We start from the raw sequence: 21,847 nt of genomic DNA on the forward strand, positions 1-21,847 counted from the left end.
CCTAATAGATATCTATAGGACATTTCACCCCAAAACAATGAATTTCACGTTTTTCTCAAGCGCACACAGAACGTTTTCCAGGATAGATCACATCCCAGGCCATAAATCTAGCCTTGGCAAATTCAAAAATATTGAATTTATTCCAAGCATCTTTTCTGACCACAATGCAGTAAGATTAGATCTCAATTACGGGAGAAAAACTGTTAAAAATGCCAACATATGGAGACTGAAAAACATGCTGCTGAATAATGAACAAATCATAAAAGAAATCAAAAGAGAAATCAAAATATGCACAGAAATGAATGAAAATGAAAACACAACAACCCAAAACCTCTGGGACACTGTAAAAGTAGTGCTAAGGGGGAAGTTCATAGCAATACAGGCACACCTCAAGAAACAAGAAAAAAGTCAACTAAATAACCTAACTCTAAGGTTGTATATTGTCACCTTGCTTATTTAACTTATATGCAGAGTACATCATGAGGAACGCTGGGCTGGAAGAAGCACAAGCTGGAATCAAGATTGTTGGGAGAAATATCAATAACCTCAGATATGCAGATGACACTACCCTTATGGCAGAAAGTGAAGAGGAACTCAAAAGCCTCTTGCTGAAAGTGAAAGAGGAGAGTGAAAAGGTTGGCTTGAAGCTCAACATGCAGAAAACAAAGATCATGGCATCTGGTCCCATCACTTCATGGGAAATAGATGGAAAAACAGTGGAAACAGTGTCAGACTTTATTTTTTTGGGCTCCAAAATCACTGCAGATGCTGATTGCAGCCATGAAATTAAAAGACGCTTGCTCCTTGGAAGGAAAGCTATGACCAACCTTGATAGTATATTAAAAAGCACAGACATTACTTTGCCAACAAAGGTCCGTCTAGTGAAGGCTATGGTTTTTCCCGTGGTCATGTATGGATGTGAGAGTTGGACTGTGAAGAAAGCTGATCGCTGAAGAATCGATGCTTTTGAACTGTGGTGTTGGAGAAGACTCTTGAGAGTCCCTTATACTGCAAGGAGATCCAACCAGTCCATTCTAAAGGAGATCAATCCAGGGTGTTCATTGGAGGGACTGATGCTGAAGCTGAAACTGCAATACTTTGGCCACCTCATGTGACGAGTTGACTCACTGGAAAAGACTCTGATGCTGGGAAAGGTTGGGGGCGGGAGGAGAAGGGGACGGCGGAGAATGAGATGGCTGGATGGCATCACCGACTCGATAGACATGAGTCTGAGTGAACTCCGGGAGTTGGTGATGGACAGGGAGGCCTGGCCTTCTGTGATTCATGGGGTTGCGGAGAGTTGGACACGACTGAGTGACTGAACTGAACTGAACTGACATCTAAAGCAACTAGAAAAGGAAGAAATGAAGAACCCCAGGGTCAGTACAAGGAAAGAAATCGTAAAAATTAGGGCAGAGATAAATGCAAAAGAAATAAAAGAAACCATAGCAAAAATCAACAAAGCCAAAAGCTGGTTCTTTGAGAAGGTAAATAAAATTGAGAAACCACTAGCCAGACTCATCAAGAAACAAAGGGAGAAGAACCAAATCAATAAAATTAGAAATGAAAATGGAGAGATCACAACCAACAACACAGAAATACAAAGGATTATTAGAGAATACTATCAGCAATTATATGGCAATAAAATGAATAACCTGAAAGAAATGGACAAATTCCTAGAAAAGTACAAGTTTCCAAAACTGAACCAGGAAGAAATAGAAAATCTGAACAGACCCATCACAAGCACGGAACTAGAGGCTGTAATCAGGAATCTTCCAGCAAACAAAAGCCCAGGTCCAGACGGCTTCACAGCTGAATTCTACCAAAAATTTAGAGAAGAGCTAACACCTGTTCTACTCAAACTCTTCCAGAAAATTGCTGAGGAAGAGAAACTTCCAAACTCATTCTATGAGGCCACCATCACCCTAATCCCAAAACCTGGTAAAGACCCCACAAGAAACTACAGGCCAATATCACTGATGAACATAGATGCAAAAATCCTTAACAAAATTCTAGCAGTCAGAATCCAACAATACATTAAGAAGATCATACATCATGACCAAGTGGGCTTTATCCCAGGAATGCAAGGATTCTTCAATATCCGCAAATCAATCAATGTAATACACCACATTAACAAACTGAAACATAAAAATCATATGATTATCTCAATAGATGCAGAGAAAGCCTTCGACAAAATTCAACATCCATTTATGATAAAAACTCTCCAGAAAGTGGGAATAGACGGGACATACCTCAACATAATAAAAGCTATATATGACAAACCCACAGCAAACATTATCCTCAATGGTGAAAAACTGAAAGCATTTCCCCTAAAGTCAGGAACAAGACAAGGGTGCCCACTCTCACCACTACTATTCAACATAGTTCTGGAAGTTTTGGCTACAGCAATCAGAGCAGAAAAAGACATAAAAGGAATACAAATTGGAAAAGAAGAAGTAAAACTTTCACTGTTCGCTGATGACATGATCCTCTACACAGAAAACCCTAAAGACTCTACCAGAAAACTACTAGAGCTAATCAATGAATACAGTAAAGTTGTAGGATATAAAATCAACACACAGAAATCCCTTGCATTCCTATACACTAATAATGAGAAAATAGAAAGAGAAATTAAGGAAACTATTCCATTCACTGTTGCAACGAAAAGAATAAAATACTTAGGAATATATCTACCTAAGGAAACAAAAGACTTGTACATAGAAAACTATAAAACACTACTGAAAGTAATCAAAGAGGACACTAACAGATGGAGAAATATACCGTGTTTGTGGATTGGAAGAATAAATATTGTAAAAACGAGTATACTACCAAAAGTAATTTATACATTCAATGCAATCCCTATCAAGCTACCAACGGTGTTTTTCACAGAACTACAACAAATAATCTCACAATTTGTATGGAAATACAAAAAACCTCGAATAGCCAAAGCAATCTTGAGAAAGAAGAATGGAACAGGGGTAATCAACCTGCCGGACTTCAGGCTCTACTACAAAGCCACAGTCATCAAGACAGTATGGTACTGGCATAAAGACAGAAATATAGATCAATGGAACAAAATAGAAAGCCCAGAGATAAATCCATGCACCTATGGACACCTTATCTTTGACAAAGGAGGCAAGAATATTCAATAGAGAAAAGACAGTCTCTTTAACAAGTGGTGCTGGGAAAACTGGTCAGCCACTTGTAAAAGAATGAAACTAGAACACTTCCTAACACCATACACCAAAATAAACTCAAAATGGATTAGAGAGCTAAATGTAAGACCAGAAACTATAAAACTCCTAGAGGAGAACGTAGGCAAAACGCTCTCCGACATAAATCACAGTAGGATCCTCCAAGACCCACCTCCCAGAATACTGGAAATAAAAGCAAAAATAAACAAATGGGACCTAATTAAAATCAAAAGCTTCTGCACAGCAAAGGAAACTATAAGCAAGGTGAAAAGATAGCCTTCAGAATGGGAAAAAATAATATCAAATGAAGCAACTGATAAAGGATTAATCTCCAAAATATACAAGCAGCTCCTGCAGCTCAATTCCAGAAAAATATATAACCCATTCAAAAAATGGGCCAAAGAACTAAACAGACATTTCTCCAAAGAAGACATAAAGATGGCTAACAAACACATGAAAAAATGCTCAACATCCCTCATAATCAGAGAAATGCAAATCAAAACCACCATGAGATACCATTTCACACCAGTCAGAATGGCTGCTATCCAAAAGTCTCAGTTCAGTTCAGTTCAGTTCAGTCGCTCAGTCGTGTCCAACTCTCCGCAACCCCATGAATCACAGAAGGCCAGGCCTCCCTGTCCATCACCAACTCCCGGACTACACTCAAACTCATGTCCACAGTCGGTGATGCCATCCAGCCATCTCATTCTCCGTCACCTCCCGCCCCCAACCTTTCCCAGCATCAGAGTCTTTTCCAGTGAGTCAACTCGTCGCATGAGGTGGCCAAAGTATTGCAGTTTCAGCTTCAGCATCAGTCCCTCCAATGAACATCCAGGATTGATCTCCTTTAGAATGGATTGGTTGGATCTCCTTGCAGTCCAAGGGACTCTCAAGAGTCTTCTCCAACACCACAGTTCAAAAGCATCGATTCTTCGGCGATCAGCTTTCTTCACAGTCCAACTCTCACATCCATACATGACCACGGGAAAAACCATTGCCTTGACTAGACGGACCTTTGCTGGCAAAGTAATGTCTCTGCTTTTTAATATACTATCAAGGTTGGTCATAGCTTTCCTTCCAAGGAGCAAGCGTCTTTTAATTTCATGGCTGCAATCAGCATCTGCAGTGATTTTGGAGCCCAAAAAAATAAAGTCTGACACTGTTTCCACTGTTTTTCCATCTATTTCCCATGAAGTGATGGGACCAGATGCCATGATCTTTGTTTTCTGCATGTTGAGCTTCAAGCCAACCTTTTCACTCTCCTCTTTCACTTTCAGCAAGAGGCTTTTGAGTTCCTCTTCATTTTCTGCCATAAGGGTAGTGTCATCTGCATATCTGAGGTTATTGATATTTCTCCCAGCAATCTTGATTCCAGCTTGTGCTTCTTCCAGCCCAGCGTTCCTCATGATGTACTCTGCATATAAAAGTCTACAAGCAATAAATGCTGGAGAGGGTGTGGAGACAAGGGAACCCTCTTACACTGTTGGTGGGAATGCAAATTAGTACAGCCACTATGGAGAACAGTGTGGAGATTCCTCAAAAAACTGGAAATAGAACTGCCATATGATCCAGCAATTGCACTCCTGGGCATACACACCAAGGAAACCAGAATTGAAAGAGACACATGTACTCCAATGTTCATTGCAGCACTGTTTATAATAGCCAGGACATGGAAGCAACCTAGATGTCCATCTGCAGATGAATGGATAAGAAAGCTTTGGTACATATACACAATGGTGTATTCAGTTCAGTTCAGTCGCTCAGTCGTGTCCGACTCTCCGCGACCCCATGAATCACAGCACACCAGGCCTCCCTGTCCATCACCAACTTCCGAAGTTCATTCAAATTCATGTCCACAGAGTCGGTGATGCCATCCAGCCATCTCATTCTCTGTCGTCCCCTTCTCCTCCTGCCCCCAACCTTTCCTAGCATCAGAGTCTTTTCCAGTGAGTCAACTCATCCCATGAGGTGGCCAAAGTATTGCAGTTTCAGCTTTAGCATCAGTCCCTCCAATGAACACCCAGGATTGATCTCCTCTAGAATGGACTAGTTGGATCTCCTTGCAGTCCAAGGGACTCTCAAGAGTCTTCTCCAACACCACAGTTCAAAAGCATCAATTCTTCAGCGATCAGCTTTCATTACTCAGCCATTAAAAAGAATACATTTGAATCAGTTCTAATGAGGTGGATGAAACTGGAGCCTATTATACACAGTGAAGTAAGCCAGAAAGAAAAACACCAATACAGTATACTAACACATATATATGGAATTTAGAAAGATGCAAATGATAACCCTGTATACGAGACAGCAAAAGAAACACAGATGTATAGAACAGTCTTTGGGACTCTGTGGGAGAGGGTGAGGGTGGGATGATTTGGGAGCATGGTACTGAAACATGTATGTTGTCATATGTGAAATGAATCACCAGTTCAGGGTCGATGCATGTTACAGGATGCTCGGGGCTGGTATGCCGGGATGACCCAGAGGGAGGATAAAGGGAGGAGGGAGGTGGGACGGGGGTTCGGGAGGGGGAACCCATGTACACCCGGGGCGGATTCATGTCAATGTATGGCAAAACCAACCAATATAATATTGTAAAATAATTAGCCTCCAATAAAAAATAAATTAATTAAAAAATAAAAAATAAAAAAAATTTTTTTAAATAAAAATTAAAAAAAATAAAGGTAATGACACATTTCCCACAAAAAAGAAAAAAAAAAAAACTTTGAACAGAGTTACAGATTTTACCATTTGTGATAAACTGGTATATATAATTTAACCAGAACCAAAAGAAAATTAGTATTGTGTGAATTCTGAAGCACTTTCAACATGTTGTAGGAATAATGTGGACTTTCTTGAGTTTTACACATTCGTAAGTAAATGGTCTGTATCTCGTGCCTTTGTTGGCTTTCTGTGAGCTGTAGTTTCTGGGAAGTGAGCAGCTCTCATTCCTGTAACTCTTGTAATTCAGTCATTCGTGTGCCTCCTTCATGAGGATTCAGAAAGGCTGTGGTGCTGTTATCCCTCTGATAGGAACTCTCACTTTGTGTAAAGCCCCTAAGATCTGTTACTTATTTTTATTTTATATTGTACTATATTTCATTTACAGTGTTGTGTTTGTTTCAGGTGTAGAGCAAAGTGATACAGTCATTCATATATATATATATATATATGAATTAACAAAAGCAGTTCCCGTCTTTTGATGGGGTGCTCATGGTTTATAACATAAATGGCATTATTTTGAGAAAGGGATAACTTAAGGTATGGCATTGGGTTTTTTTTTCTTTTTGTAGCCTGAGGCAGTTGTAAAATAATGTGGCTTTTTACAACTGTGTATTCTATAGTAATTTTTCATTTGGTGCAATTTTAACTGTTAATGTTTTTGGCATTGTGCTTTGTAGCATTTATTAAATAAAAATTAAAAAAAATAAAAAAGTAATAATAACAATAATTTCATTACACTATCCAGCATTAGACTACAGATAAATAGCTGACGGTAGAAGTATAAATGAATATAACATTTATTAACATGGAAACACTTAAAGGTAGCATGTAAGTCATAAATGAGTATGCATATTATGAATTCATCAATACATCTAGAAGGACAAATGCTGGGTTTTTGTTGTTTATACATACTTTAAATTTTTCTCTATTAGTTTTGAATATAAGCAAAACAAGTTGTCATTTTAAAAATAAAAATGATTAATTGTGTTAAAGTGAAAGTGAAGTCGCTCAATCGTGTCCGACTCTTTGTGACCCCATGGACTGTAGCCCACCAGGCTCCTCTATCCATGGGATTCTCCAGGCAAGAATACTGGAGTGGGTTGCCATTTCCTTCTCCAAATTGTGTTAAAGTAAAGGCAAAATTTTACACTGGATTAGAGAATACTGTATAGCAGCTTTTATGAAAACAATTTCTAAGAATTAGCTGAGGGAACAAGTCACCTTCCAAGTAGGCTGTTAATAGGAGTGAGAAAGCAGAGTGAGACTGTCCTATTTTTCAAGCTTGCCAAAAAACTGAAGAAAAACGTAGGACATGTATTTGTTATAGAAAGTATAATATTGCACAATTATTTCTTTACCTGTTCGTGTACCCTATTAACTGTGAGATCCTCCTGAAGAGCAGGGTCTATATGTTTTCACTTTTGCATCTATCATGAGTGCCTATGACAATTCCAGGCAAACAGAAATGGGGGAGGTGGGTGGCAATCATTCAACTAATTATTTTTATTCTCTGTCATATTTGCTAGACAACTAGAGTCAGCTGGCTACAACAATCATATTAGTCAACTTATTATGAAATGTCTAAAACCCATGAAATTATGACTTTTAGATACTAATAAAAATGGACTTGCACCAAACATACTTTATTAAATCCACTCAACCAAATTTCATGGCCTTAATACTGTCATATCTATGAAATCTAACCATAACTTTCCACAACATACCTTCCAATTAAATTGGTTAAGGATTTACAGAAAATCTCCTCACTTTTCTCTAAGATTAACTATTTCACTAAGTCATAAAAAAAACTGATAGATTAAAATTCTAGCTTACGTCCTCAGCATTTGGAATTGTTGCAGATACAGCCACAAATCTCATTGGAATAATACTGTTTGTATTTTCTACAGCATGAGATAAAAACTGCACAGTTTTCATTCTGCTGACTACAACTTCAAGAGTTGGTCCACGATTTTCATCTTTTACAACATGTACCTGAGAAAAAAATTAAGACTCATTAGCTAAAAATAAAAATCTATCTAGTCAAATAAAATGTAAAACAATATTAAACACACTTCCCTAAGAAAATAAGCATTTTCCCCTTGAAGGGATAAAACACGTATAGAGTTTTTCCATTCAAATCATCTCTTCATGCTTATATCTGAAAGTGAATAATGTGTTCACTACCTCATCAATGAGAAACAATCGAACCAGCTGGACCAAAGAGTTGTCTCTCCATTTTCTAGTCATGCTATCCCATTTTTCCTAGGAAAAAAATGCAAGTGGTTTAATATGATAAGGAATTATAATAAGTATTATTAAGATATTGATAAAATTTTAAGATGACATTACAAATGATAGGCAATATTTTAGTTATTAATATTTAGTTAATATTGATGTCTTAAAAGTATCCAAAGAGACTTAAGGAATTTTGATAATATTGTGTTTAAAAAACTGAACCCCCCCTTTATTTTTAACTTTAATTCAAAATTATAGTCTAATTACCTTTTGTAAGCTCTGCCAAGGTCCTCCCTCTATAATACATAATATTTGGATAAAAGAATACAGCAACAAGTATGATTATAAATTGTCCAAAATAACAAACTGCCTATCCATATCTTTTGCCAATTTACTCTCTTTAGCTGTTTATCTTTTACTTGACTTGTTAGTGTTCCTTATATACCCTGAACAGTAGTACTTTTTGTTTGCTTCACATTGCAAATACATTCTTCTACTTTGTATTTTCTTTTAGTTTTTATTCATGGTAAAGAGAAAGTATTTTCTAAAAAACAAAAAATATATATATAAATAACACCTACTGGAGTTGTCATAATAATATGGGCATGCTGAATCTCAAATAGGTCATCCATTAGTGTATCTCCAGTGAGTTCTTTACAATTCAATCCTATTGGTCCAAATTTTTTTTTCCAATCATCAAAACGCTGACTACACAGGGCTTTTATTGGTGCCACTGCAATATAAGATATCCATTTTGAACGCCAGTGCAATTTAAAAATTATTTTCACAAATGTTAATAAAGTTAGCACACATATGCTGCTGCTACTGCTAAGTCACTTCAGTCGTGTCCGACTCTGTGTGACCCCACAGACGGAAGCCCACCAGGCTCCCCCGTCCCTGGGATTCTCCAGGCAAGAACACTGGAGTGGGTTGCCATTTCCTTCTCCAATATGTGAAAGTGAAGTCACTCGGTCATTTCTGACTCGTAGCGACCCCATGGACTGCAGCCTACCAGGCTCCTCCATCCATGGGATTTTCTAGGCAAGAGTACTGGAGTGGCCTGCCATTGCCTTCTCCGAGCACACATATAGATGCTACCTAATATTTATAAATTAAAAGTTAATAACATAAACATATTCAGATATATATAAAGTCAATCACTGAGCAGAACTAACAAGAGAACATTGTAACTAATACTGAAGAAAGGTAAAGCAGGAAATTATCACCCTTGATAATCACTGCCTTTTTTTAACCATGCATATAAATTTGAGGGGCTTCCCTTGTGGCTCAGATGGTAAAGAATCCACCTGCAGTGTGGGAGACCTGGGCTCAATCCCTGGCTTGGGAAGATCCCTTGGAGGAGGGCATAGCAACCCACTCCAGTATTCTTGCCTGAAGAATCCCTATGGATAGAGGAGCCTGGCAGACTATGAGTCGAGTTGACAGGGTTGCAAAGAGTCATGACATGACAGAGTGACTAAGCACATAAATTTTTTGATGAAAAAAATTTTAATATATATCTTAAAAAGGATAGTAGAGGGAAATCTGGGAAAATGTGTTTTGAAATCTGGAAAAATGTGTTTTGAATTCAATGTTAACAGGACCAAATGTGATATGTCTTTATTTTAAAAGTATGAGAAACTAAATAATAATTCTTATATCTTGAATTTGAACTTACTTCTTACTTTTACCTCAAAGGTTTTTCAATATCATGATTATTACTTTTTCAATATACAGATACTTACTGTAAACAATTTTAATGTTTGACCATGGCAATGGTACTTCCATTAACAGTCTTGTTATAGCTAGTTCAAACACTACAGTTTTCCCAGAACCAGTTGGAGCACAAATCACAAAATTCCTATCTGTATAAAGAAGCTAAAAAAATAAAATTTAATCAATCATTGGATAGAATTTCTGAATCCTCAATTTTTTAGAAAATATGCCTTACGAAGAGTCTATGGAATAATAGTTCAAACATCTTAACTTCTAAACTTACTAAAATAAGCTTGCTTTAGATCCGCCACTCTAGAAAATTAATACTATTAATAATTTATCATCAAGTTTTGTCAAAGTAATATGCTAGACCTAGAAGTAAATATTTAGCTTTCAGAGATATTTTTATAAATCTAAACAGCCCATCTATGAAAATTACATACATCCATTTAACAAACATTTTTTGAGCTCCTATAATGTACCAATCACTGATAGCACTAAGGACATAAAAATGAATGTGATCTGGTCCTTGTCCTTAGAGAGCACACAATACAGTAAGAAAAGGTAGAAGGTAAATAATTAAACAAAATACTTACATCATCAAAGGCTTTGGACTGTATATAATTGAAATATGGGAATTCTTTGAAGATACTTCTAAATTTAGCAGCTGAGAATAACATTAAGGAGTCAAATATTTAAAAATTTTAAAAATTGGTTACTCAACTGAAAAATTAAATCAATATTGACTGACAATATTTAATTTTGAGGCTTTAATACTTGTATTTTGGCATCATAAAAAAGGAACAGACAGCTACAGAGGGAAGGATGGAGATGGCACCACAAGAGGCTCAACTAAAAGAAAGCATCAGTGAACTTAAAAGATAGGACAGTGGGATTAATGCAATCAGGGGAGCAAAACCAAAAAGACTGAGAAAGAGTTAAATTACTTTAAGGGACTTATGGAACAACATCACATGGACCAATATACACATTATAAAGGTCCCAGAAGAAAAAGTCATAAAGGGGAAGAAAGCTTATTTAAAGAAATAATGTCTGAAAACTATCCTAGCATGGGGAAACAGACATCCAAATCCAAAAAAATCTTATAAATTATCAGACAAGGTGAATCTCAAGAGACCCATATTGAAACACACAGTAATTAAAATGCTAAAAGTTAAAGATAAAGGGCTTCCCTGACAGCTCAGGGTAAAGAATCCGTCTACAATGAAGGAGATCCTGGTTCAATTCCCGGGTTGGGAAGATCCACTGGAGAAGGGATAGGCTACCCACTCCAGTACTCTCGGGCTTCCCTTGTGGCTCAGCTGGTAAACAATCTGCCCGCCATGCGGGAGACCTAGGTTTGATCCCTGGGTTGGTTAAGATCCCCTGAAGAGAAACGCTACTCTCTCCAGTATTCTGGCCTGGAGAATTCCATGGAATATACAGTTCATCGGGTCACAAAGAGTTGGACACAACTGAGCAACTTTCACTTTCACTTGCTGAACAAAAGACAGAGAACCTTAAAAACAGCAAGGGAAAAGCAACTCATTACAAAGGAATTCCCATAAGACTATGAGTGAATATTTCAGCAAAACCCTGGTGGATCAGATTGTGGAATGATAATTTTTGGGTGTAGAAAGAAAAAACTGCCAACCAAGAATGTTTTACTTTGCAAAGTTTTCCTTCAATTCTGAAAAGTTTTTGCTAGAAAAAAACTGAAGCTGCGGCAGCACTTGCTGCCGCTGCGCCATGCTGCACGGGCCAAGGGCTCCTGCAGCTGCTCACATGGAGCCGGAGGCGGAGAATGGCGAAGACGAGACTGACACTTCTGTTCCCCGCCACCCACCACTTAGGCAGGGCCTCCCAACTCAGCCTCAGAGCTGTGTGTTAAAAAAAAAAAAAAAAAAAAAAACAGCCCTTAGTCCCTTCCTCCCCTTTCCTGCTTCTGCGGTAACATTCCCCACTCCCTCCAGCTCCGCCAGCCGAGGCATTCCTTCCCTGAAAGCTGAGCGGCTTCGCTCACATTTCACCGCCATCGCTTCTTGCAAGATAGGGGAAAAGCAGACCATGGTGAATCCGGGCAGCACCTCCCAGCCGCCCCTAGTGACGACCAGCTCCCTTTCCTGGAAGCGGTGCGCAAGCTGCGGGGGCAAGATTGCGGACCGCTTTCTGCTCTGTGCCATGGACAGCTACTGGCATAGCCGGTGCCTCAAGTGCTCCTGCTGCCAGGTGCATCTGGTGACATCGGCATGTCCTGTTACACCAAGAGCGGCATGATCCTTTGCAGAAATGACTACATTAGGTTATTTGGGAATAGTGGTGCTTGCAGTGCTTGTGGACTGTCTATTCCCTGAGAGTAAACTCTTCATGAGGGCCCAAGGCACTGTGTATCATCTGAAGTGTTTTACATCCTCTACCTGCCAGAATCGCCTGGTCCCAGGAGATCGGTTTCACTACATCAATGGCAGTTTATTTTGTGAACATGATAGACCTACAGCTCTCATCAATGGCCATTTGAATTCACTTCAGAGCAATCCACTACTGCCAGACCAGAAGGTCTGCTAAACGGTCAGAGTGATGCAGAGTGCCTGCCTTCATCTCAGATCTTGTTCATCACAGGTGGATCCCATGTGTCTTCAGTAGACAAGTCACCTTTGTAGCTAGCACCAGTGCCAGCTCCATGCCATCGCACCTTCTTTAGTCTTGATTGCTCTTCCCGCATTTACTGGTGTATTAAAATGACTAAATATGAACATTAAGGACGTCATGAACCTGGGCAAATGGGAAACTGTAGAGAAAATGAAAAAAGATCCACCGGAGGACATTTTTGGGGCGGGTAGGGAGCTTGGGAGGAGCAAAATGACTAGAAGCTAATTAAAAGAAGCATTCAAATCTGCTTTCTACCCTCATTAACAATTAGTGGGGCACTGGCCAGAGTTTGTACCCTGTGTTTTACCTTAACGACATTCTGTTTGCTCTTTGTATATTTAAGTGTTGTAGAAATGTTTCAATCTAAACTGAACATGAGATAAAGGAAAGAGAGGTGGCTTTTGTGTATTTTATCACAAACACATTTATTGTATCTCTGTAAAATACATTGTATGTATGCATGTGAGTGTTTTTATCCTAATGTTGCTATTCCCATGGCAAAGACAAAGAACAACAACAAAAAACTGGAAAAAAATCAGTCTAATAGCAGCTACTATGTAGAAACTCCCCCCTACTTCTAATTCGGTGAATGAAGAAAAAATCTTTTATTTGTGATATTTTCAGAGACATTTGCTCTAGTACGGTGTATTTAAATAATAAAAGCTTAAAAGAAAAAAAAATGAAGGTGTTGGTTACCACTAGACCAGTTTTACAAGAAATGCTAAAGGAAGTTCTTCAAGATGAAATGAAAGGATGCTAATTAGTAAAGGTTGTTAATCAATTATAATTCCAGTATAATGGTTAGAAGATAAAAGTACTGTATCTATAATAATTTATTATTGGATACACAATATTAGAAGATATCAATTGTGGCATCAGAAACAAAATGTGAGGAAGTGAGTGTAAAATTGTAGAGCTTTTTTATGTGTTCAAATTTTTTATCTGTTTAAAAGAGACTGTTAAAACTGTAAGACTTTTTAATGCAAATCTCAGTTCAGTTCAGTCGCTCAGTCGTGTCTGACCCTTTTCGACTCCATGAATCACAGCACGCCAGGCCTCCCTGCTCATCACCAACTCCTGGAGTTCACTCAAACCCACCTCCATCGAGTCGGTGATGCCATCCAGCCATCTCATTCTCTGTCGTCCCCTTCTCCTCCTGCCCCCAATCCCTCCCAGCATCAGAGTCTTTTCCAGTGAGTCAACTCTTTGCATGAGGTGGCCAAAGTATTGGAGTTTCAGCCTCAACATCAGTCCTTCCAATGAACACCCAGGAATGATCTCCTTTAGAATGGACTGGTTGGATCTCCTTGCAGTCCAAGGGACTCTCAAGAGTCTTCTCCAGCACCACAGTTCAAAAGCATCGATTCTTCAGCACGCAGCTTTCTTCACAGTCCAACTCTCACATCTGTACATGACCATTGGAAAAACCATAGCCTTGACTAGACAGACCTTGGTTGGCAAAGTAATGTCTCTGCTTTTTAATATGCTATCTAGGTTGGTCATAACTTTCCTTCCAAGGAGTAAGCATCTTTTAATTTCATGACTGCAATCAGCATCTGCAGTGATTTTGGAGCCCAAAAAATAAAGTCTGACACTGTTTCCACTGTTTCCCCATCTATTTCCCATTAAGTGATGGGACTAGATGCCATGATCTTAGTTTTCTGAATGTTGAACTTCAAGCCAAGTCTCAAGGTAACTACAAAACAAAACTCTACAGTTGATACTGTAGATAAATAGAAACGAGCAAGAACATACCATTATAGAAAATCATCAAATCACAAAGGAAAAGAACAAGAGAAGAAAGAAGCAACAGAACTACAAAATGTCAAAATACATTAAAGTGGTAATAGTAAGTCCGTCTCTATCAATAAATACTTTAAAGGTAAATGAAATAAATTTTCTAATTAAAAGACATAAAAGTGGCTGGATGGACTTACAAAAAACAGGACTAACTTATTTGCTGCCTACAAGAGATTCATTTCAGTTTTAAGGATACACATAGATTGAAAGCAAAGCAATGGAAAAAGATATTCTATACAAATGGAAATCAGCACATAGTAGAGTAGATCTACTTATATCAGCAAAATAAACTTAAAGACAAAAACTGTCATAAGAGACAAAGAGGTCATTATACAATGATAAAGCAGTTAATTCATCAGGAAGATATAGTAATTGTAAATACTTATGCACCAAACACTGGAACACCTAAATATATAAAACAAATATTAACAAATTTGAAGAGAGAAATAGACAGCAATACAATAATAGTAGGGACCTTCAAGATGCCACTTTCAACAATGGATAGATCATCCAAAAAGAAAATCAGTAAGGAAACACTGGACTTAAAACTATGCCTTACACCAGATAGCTCAAACAAATATATACAGAGCATTCCTTCCAGCAGAAACAGAATATACATTCTTCTCATGTGCCCATAGAACATTCTCCAAGATAGATCATAAGTTAGGGCACAAAACAAGTTTTAATAAAGTTTTAAAAGACTGAAATCATATCATGCACCTTGTCCAATCACAATAACACAAAACTAAAAACCAACTAAAAGAAGAAAATTGGAAAATTCACAAATATATGGAGATTAAACAACAAGCTCCTGAACAACCATTAGGGTTAAAGAAGAAATCAAAAGGGAACATACCTTGAGACAAATGAAATGAAAACACAACATACCAAAATTTATAGGAGCCAATAAAAGCTGTTCTAAGAGAGAAGTTTATAGTGATAAGTATAAATATTTTTAAAAAATCACAAATAAACAATCTAACTTCACACCTCAAGAAACTAAAAAATGAGAAACGAAATAAGTCCACAGTTAGCAGAAGGAGGAAATAACAAAGATTAGAGGAGAAATAAATAAAAAGAAATACCAGAAAAACAACAGAAAATGTCAATAAAGAATAAATTTATTCTGAAGAATAAATTTAAGTAAGTAAAAGATCTGTATGAATTATAAGACACTGATGAAAGAAACTGAAGACAAAAATAAATGGAAAGATATTTCATGTTCATGGATTCAAAGAATTAATATTGCTGAAAGTCCACACTACTCTAAATGATCTACAGATTCAGTGCAATCTCTATCCAAATTACAACTGCATTCTTCACAGAAATAGAAAAAAACAAATCAAAAATCATAGTAACCCACTAAAAAAAAAACCCATCTAAAGCAATAAATACTAAAAAAAGAAGAACACAGCTCTCCAGCTTTGTTTCCATAATATGCCCTGATTTCAAACTATACTACAAAGCTATGGTAATCAAAACAGTATGATACTGACATTAAAAACGGACATATAGATCAATGGAACAAAATATCTAGCCCAGAAATAAACCTATGCCTATATGGTCAATTAACTTTCATCAAAGGAGCCACGAACTAGGAACAGATAATCTCTTCAATAAATGGTGATGGGAAAATTGGATATCCACATGCAAAAGAATGAAACTGGACCCCTATCTTACATTACATGCAAATATAAGCTCAAAATGGATGAAAGACTTTAACAGAAGACTTCAAAAACAACGGGGAAATGCTTCTTAACACTGGTTTTAGTAATGATTTTTTAGATTTGATACCAAAAGTAAAAGCAACAGAGGCAAAAATAAACAAGTGTGACTATATCAAACTAAGAAGCTTTTGCACTGTAGAAGAAAAAATCAACAAAATGAAAAGGCAACCAATGGAATGGGAGAAAATATCTGCACACCACACATCCCCCAAGGGTTAATATCCAAAATATACAAGGAAATTACAAAACTTAAAAGATAAATAATCCAGTTTAAAAACAGGCAAAGGACCTGAACAGACATTTTCCCAAAGAAGGCATACAAATGGCTAACAGCACATGAAAAGGCACTCATCATCCCTAGTCACTAGGGAAATGCCAATCAAAATCATGAGATAGCACATAACACCTACAAATCAAAAAGATAAAAGATAAGTGTTGGCAAGGATATGGATGAAAAGGAACCCTTGTACACTACTGGTAGGGATATAAATCAAAACAGCCATTATGGAAAAGAGTATGGAGCTTCCTCAAAAAATTTAAAACAGAAGTACCATCTGAGCCAGCAAGCCCTGGGTTATATCCAAAGGAAACAAAATCCGTATCTCAAAGAAATGCCTGTACACCTGATTTCATTGTAGTTATTATTTACAGTAGCCAAACCATGGAAACAACCTAACCATTAAGAAATGAATGGATAAAGAAAATATATATACAACAGACTATTATTCAGCTTTTAAAAAAGAAGGAAATTCTGCCTTTTGTGACAACATGAATGAAACATCATATGAATTAAGTCAGACAGAGAAAGACAAATCCTGCATGATATGACTTACAAGCGGAATCCTAAAAAAAAGGTCAAACTCATAAAAATGAGTTGCCAGGGGCTGGGGATACAGGAGAAACAGAGGCTGGTAAAAGAATACAAACTTTTAGCTATAAGAAGATTAAGATATGAGGACCTAATGTATAAAATGGCGAGTGGAGTTGAAAATAAATGTATTATTTGCTGAGAGAGTTGAATTTGTGTTCTCACCCAAAAAAAGTTTAAAAAGGTAAATATGTGAAGTGACAGATGTGTTAACTAACTTGATGGTGGGAAACTTTTGTAATGTATATGTTTATCAAACTATCATACTGAACACTTTAAATATAAGTTTATTTGTCAATTATACCTTAATAAAACTGGGGTGGAGGAAGAATTAAATTATTTCAGTCCCCAGTCACATTCCATATTCTGAAAAGAACTTATAAAGTCCTTGTAGAGAAACAAGACTATCCAAGGGTTATACTTTGACAATAAGATCTGACAAAGAGATGCAAATATATATGTGAAAATATATCTGAACTAAGCATGAAGTTTATCTTTTCCAGAGTGATATTTTTTTCTTATTCATCTTGACTAGGCCACTTGATTTTTATCTCTTTTTTAAAATCCCAAATTTCATTTTTTTTAAACTGTTGATTCTGTTTCATTAGCTGATATATGTTGTTGCTGGTCACTTAACGCCTTAATCCTTTGTTTTTGGTAATTTAGTTGTGCTAAGTGGTGGATTTAATTGCAATTATCAGCATATTGGCTCAACAGGAACTTAAATCAGCCTTCCTCTAAGAAAGCTTAAAAATATTAGTAGATATAAAGAATAAACTGTCTCCTTTCCAAGTTAAGAGTCTATTGCCAGTTGGGGAGATATTAGTACTTACATGGTATTCTTATTAGTCTTGAGTCACATTTGTCAACTACACTTAGTAAACACTATGCAGAATATATTACTAGATTTAGAAAGCTGAGGAAGTTGTAAATAAAGAAGAAAGTGAGTTCCAGAAACTGACGCTGTTACAATGTATTAGGATATATAAAACAGATAATACATTTCAGAACACAAGTATGTAGTCATTTAAGCAATTACATTTTTATAAAGATATAAAATTTTGACAGATTGTGGTAAGTGATCCTGTTAAAAGTTAAACCAAAGCACATTACAGCTCTGCTCAAATTCCCCCATTTCTCTCAAAGTTTATGGCCACAAGGCCCTACATAATCTTGCCTCCCCACTTCACCTTTGTGTTTCTGACCTCATGTCTACTACTCCTGCTTCTGATTCATTTCCTCCAGCTTCTTTTTCCAAAGACCTACCCTGATTCCTGGGCTCCCCTGATAGCTTAGTTGGTAAAGAATCTGCCTGCAATGCAGGAGGCCCTGGTTTAATCCCTGGGTCGGGAAGATCCACTGGAGAAGGGATAGGCTACCCACTCCAGTATTCTTGGGCTTCCCTTATGGCTCAGCTGATAAAGAAACCGCCTGCAATGAGGGAGACCTGGGTTGGGAAGATCCCCTGGAGAAGGGAAAGGCTACCCACTCCAGTATTCTAGCCTGGAGAATTCCATGGACTGTACAGTCCATTGGGTTGCAAAGAGTCAGACATGACTTCACTTTCACTTTTCTTTCTTTACCCTAATTCTTCTATTTATTTCTAATCCTGAACGTCTATTCCAGCATTCCCAATTTAATCTCCTTTTCTCTGCCCCATATTTTTCTTTTCTCATATTATTTATCACCTTCTAAAATACTATAGGACTTATATATACTGTTACAATTTATATACTGTTACAATTGTTCCCCACCTCGACCTCAAAAATGTTAACTTCTCAAGGGTAAGAATTCACTGTCTCTTCTTAACTGGCATATCCCAAACCTGGCACATAGTAAGAACTCAATTTATGCAGGTTTGCATATATTAAATCAAGTAGATAACTCACAAATCTTTAGTTTACTTTCAGTTGTATACTGTGTCAGAATACTCATTCCAAAACAAAAACATAATACTAAGTTTGTCAATCCATCAGCTTTTGAATGAATCTCATTTTTTCCTTCAAAATATACCTCTTCCTCTAAAATATTTATTTTTAACAAGCCCACAAGTTGGTCATCATGCTGGTTTTTCTCTCATTAGGTAGTTCCATGTCAATTTACACTTGCAAAAATGAATCTATGATTCAGAGTAGATGTAAAATCAGTTTCCTAGCTTATAAGAAAACTCAACTACTAAGTACATCATTTATCATCACTATCAACACTTGATATAAAATTTTTCCTTTGTCCAACAAATTCTCAGCAGTCTCCCAATAATTACGTGTTATAATAGTGTATGGGGAGGAGGGGATGTCTGCAGACCTGAAAATGACAAAGTACTGTGGCAAGATCAATGTGATCAAACATCTATAGTCCTCAGGATTCAAGTATAGCAAAATTCTGTAAAATAATCAGAAAATAAGTCCAAGAAATCCCCAAAGTCTCAAATTATCATGAGTAGGATACAGTCTTCCACTTTAAATATACATTTGGAAACAATTAAGTATAGTAAGTTCAGTGAGTTTGACAGAAAATGAATACAAGGGACACAACAGTAGGCAGCAGTCTTAACTAACAAAGAGACCTAAATAGTAGAACCACTTCAGCTGTGCTAAGATAGCTAGAAAATCTTTAAAACTCTTCAAAAATAAGTGTCATAATATGGCAAGTTCAGGTATGGGAAAAGAATTTCCCATCATACAGATAATGAAACTAGCTTTAACTGTTTACTGCTAACCTGTTTCCTACATTCCCACACCAGAATTTATTTAGGTCGTCAGAGAGAAGGAAATGCAGCGAGATTGAGACGCCATGGTGAACAGGAGCACTAAGGGCTAGCCATGTGTGACATTATTATACCATTGTTTATAACCCTTCTGTAATCTGCTCCTCCCATTCCACCCATTCATTTATCTGCATTGGAGGCAACTTTTCACAAGTGGCCAACCAAACATTTTCTAACTATAAAACAGAATTATCTCAGTCCTCAGGATACCCAAGGTAAGAATCACCCATCCCTAGATTTCTCCAGCTCAACTACATAATATCTGAAATTCAGTTTCTGTTTTGCCAACTAGATCATTACTTTTGTGAATTCTAGAGCATTCCCCAGCTTTGAGTCACTAATTCCATAATCCTAAAGCATGGTTTTGGTAATGTAACTTGACTTGCTCAAAAATACTTCACGGTTTCTCTTCACGGCTTAATAAATATATAAAAAGTAAAAACAAAAACTTCTGACTTGGTATTCATGGCATTAAATGATCTAATCCTAATACACCTACCCATCATTATTTTCTATTAATACTACCCTTTTAATCTTAACTTTTTTCACCCAAGCTGGAATTCTTGTTCTTTTCAAACATAATCCATACTTTCTTATCCTCCCCCTTCCTCATGGGCTACTTTTTTGCCAGAACAACTTCCCTACTTTATATGGCTTTCAATATATTTAAAGATAAGAAGATACACAAGGTTTGGTCCTTGCCTTCAAGGAGTACATAGGTCAAAGGGAAATAGTCACAGAAACAGCTGATGAATGATAAAATAGAATAAATATACTATAACAGACATACACAAACTATCAAAGAAAAAATGTTACCTTCAGATACGTACTCAAAACATACATACTCAAAATATTTATGTTGGAAATGCCCAGAAATATAAAATAGTATAAACTACCAATTAGGTTCTTTCAAAAATTACTTAATTTGTAAAAATGTCCCCAATCCATAGAATATCCCATTCTCAGTCATTTCCTCTACCCATGTTTATACCAATGCCTAAAGCATAAGAAATTATCTGTATCAATTTATAAGTAAATATGCTAAAAGTTCATTCAATAATATAAATCTCATATCTGTACTTGCCACTGACTGGTAACCAACAGTTCACAACTAGCACCAGTCTGCAGATGACACTTTTAGAAGCACTATCACACATATTGGGACTCTTACATGACCCAAAAGATCCACATTTCCCTCTTTTGCTCTGTCAGCCAAAACAAACAGAAATACAATGAAATAAAATGCTTTAAAATTATGACTTCAAATATAATGCTGATGTAGTAAAATACTTTAAAGGATACGAATTTCTGTGACAGCCTTCAAGGAATCTAAACCCTTTTCTGTTACTCCTAGGGGAAAAAAATCCTACATTCTTACAGATATTTTTAAACTTTTCAATAAAAGAAACTTCAACAGAATTTGTATAAACTTTTTACTAAGAGAATAGATAAAACAATATTAAATCATAGGTTAAAAAATGCAATAAATTGCACAGAGTGACAACCTACTCAAATTTATTTTTGTATTCTTACCTATACTAAGAAATACAAACTAGACTGTACTCATAAAATAAACTGAAAAAAGCAAGAAATTACCTTGAACTGTATGAGGCTGTGATGCAACTGGAAAAGATGGTGCTTTGATTATGCCTTCTCTGATTTCAGAAGCAAAAAGTGTATCACTGGCTGTCAAAATGTTACAGTCTGAATACTGAGGTTTCTGCTTACTATTGCTACCTTTCCATGATTTCCCTTTGTTAACTTCTGTTTGGACAATTTTCACTGAGCCAGTATTAGAGTCCAAGTTTGCACTGTCATTGGAATAAGCATCTTCATGTATATTATCAGATATTTTAAATAACCTGCAAAAAAATTTGCATATGTAATTGTTACTTAGAACGTAAAAAACTAGCATAAAATTGGTTCCTTTAGGTCATGGCTTATTAGAACACAAAAGCTAATCATTCTCCTAAAGTGCTGCTGCTGCTGCTAAGTCGCTTCAGTTGTATCCGTCTGTGCAACCCCATAGACGGCAGCCCACCAGCCTCCCCCATCCCTGGGATTCACCAGGCAAGAACACTGGAGTGGGTTGCCATTTCCCTCTCCAATGCATGAAAGTGAAAAGTGAAAGTGAAGTTGCTCAGTCGTGTCTGACTCTTAGCAACCC

At 36.8% G+C, this 21,847-nt stretch overlaps 1 protein-coding gene and 1 pseudogene across 3 annotated transcripts in view; one reads left to right on the forward strand and one right to left on the reverse strand.

Annotated features, from left to right (window-relative positions):
* Positions 1–21,847, reverse strand: part of HFM1 (helicase for meiosis 1) — a 126,790-nt gene that overhangs the window by 92,959 nt on the left and 11,984 nt on the right. For 2 of the 3 annotated variants that reach the window (XM_088834873.1, XM_055401417.2), the window contains exons 4-10: positions 21,277–21,542; positions 20,983–21,030; positions 10,466–10,536; positions 9,899–10,031; positions 8,735–8,886; positions 8,103–8,180; positions 7,752–7,910 (exon numbers count right to left, since the gene is read on the reverse strand). In XM_088834873.1, the coding sequence (XP_088690999.1) occupies positions 7,752–7,910; positions 8,103–8,180; positions 8,735–8,886; positions 9,899–10,031; positions 10,466–10,536; positions 20,983–21,030; positions 21,277–21,542 (907 nt within the window). The remainder of the gene's footprint in view (positions 1–7,751; positions 7,911–8,102; positions 8,181–8,734; positions 8,887–9,898; positions 10,032–10,465; positions 10,537–20,982; positions 21,031–21,276; positions 21,543–21,847) is intronic. The other variant, XM_088834872.1, reaches the window with a different exon arrangement.
* On the forward strand, positions 11,937–12,649 carry LOC129541514 (LIM domain transcription factor LMO4 pseudogene; annotated as a pseudogene).

This window comes from Moschus berezovskii, chromosome 4 (genome assembly GCF_049115385.1).
Source record: "Moschus berezovskii isolate FMDL1 chromosome 4, NW_MosBer_1.0, whole genome shotgun sequence".
In the NCBI taxonomy this organism is placed as follows: domain Eukaryota; kingdom Metazoa; phylum Chordata; class Mammalia; order Artiodactyla; family Moschidae; genus Moschus; species Moschus berezovskii.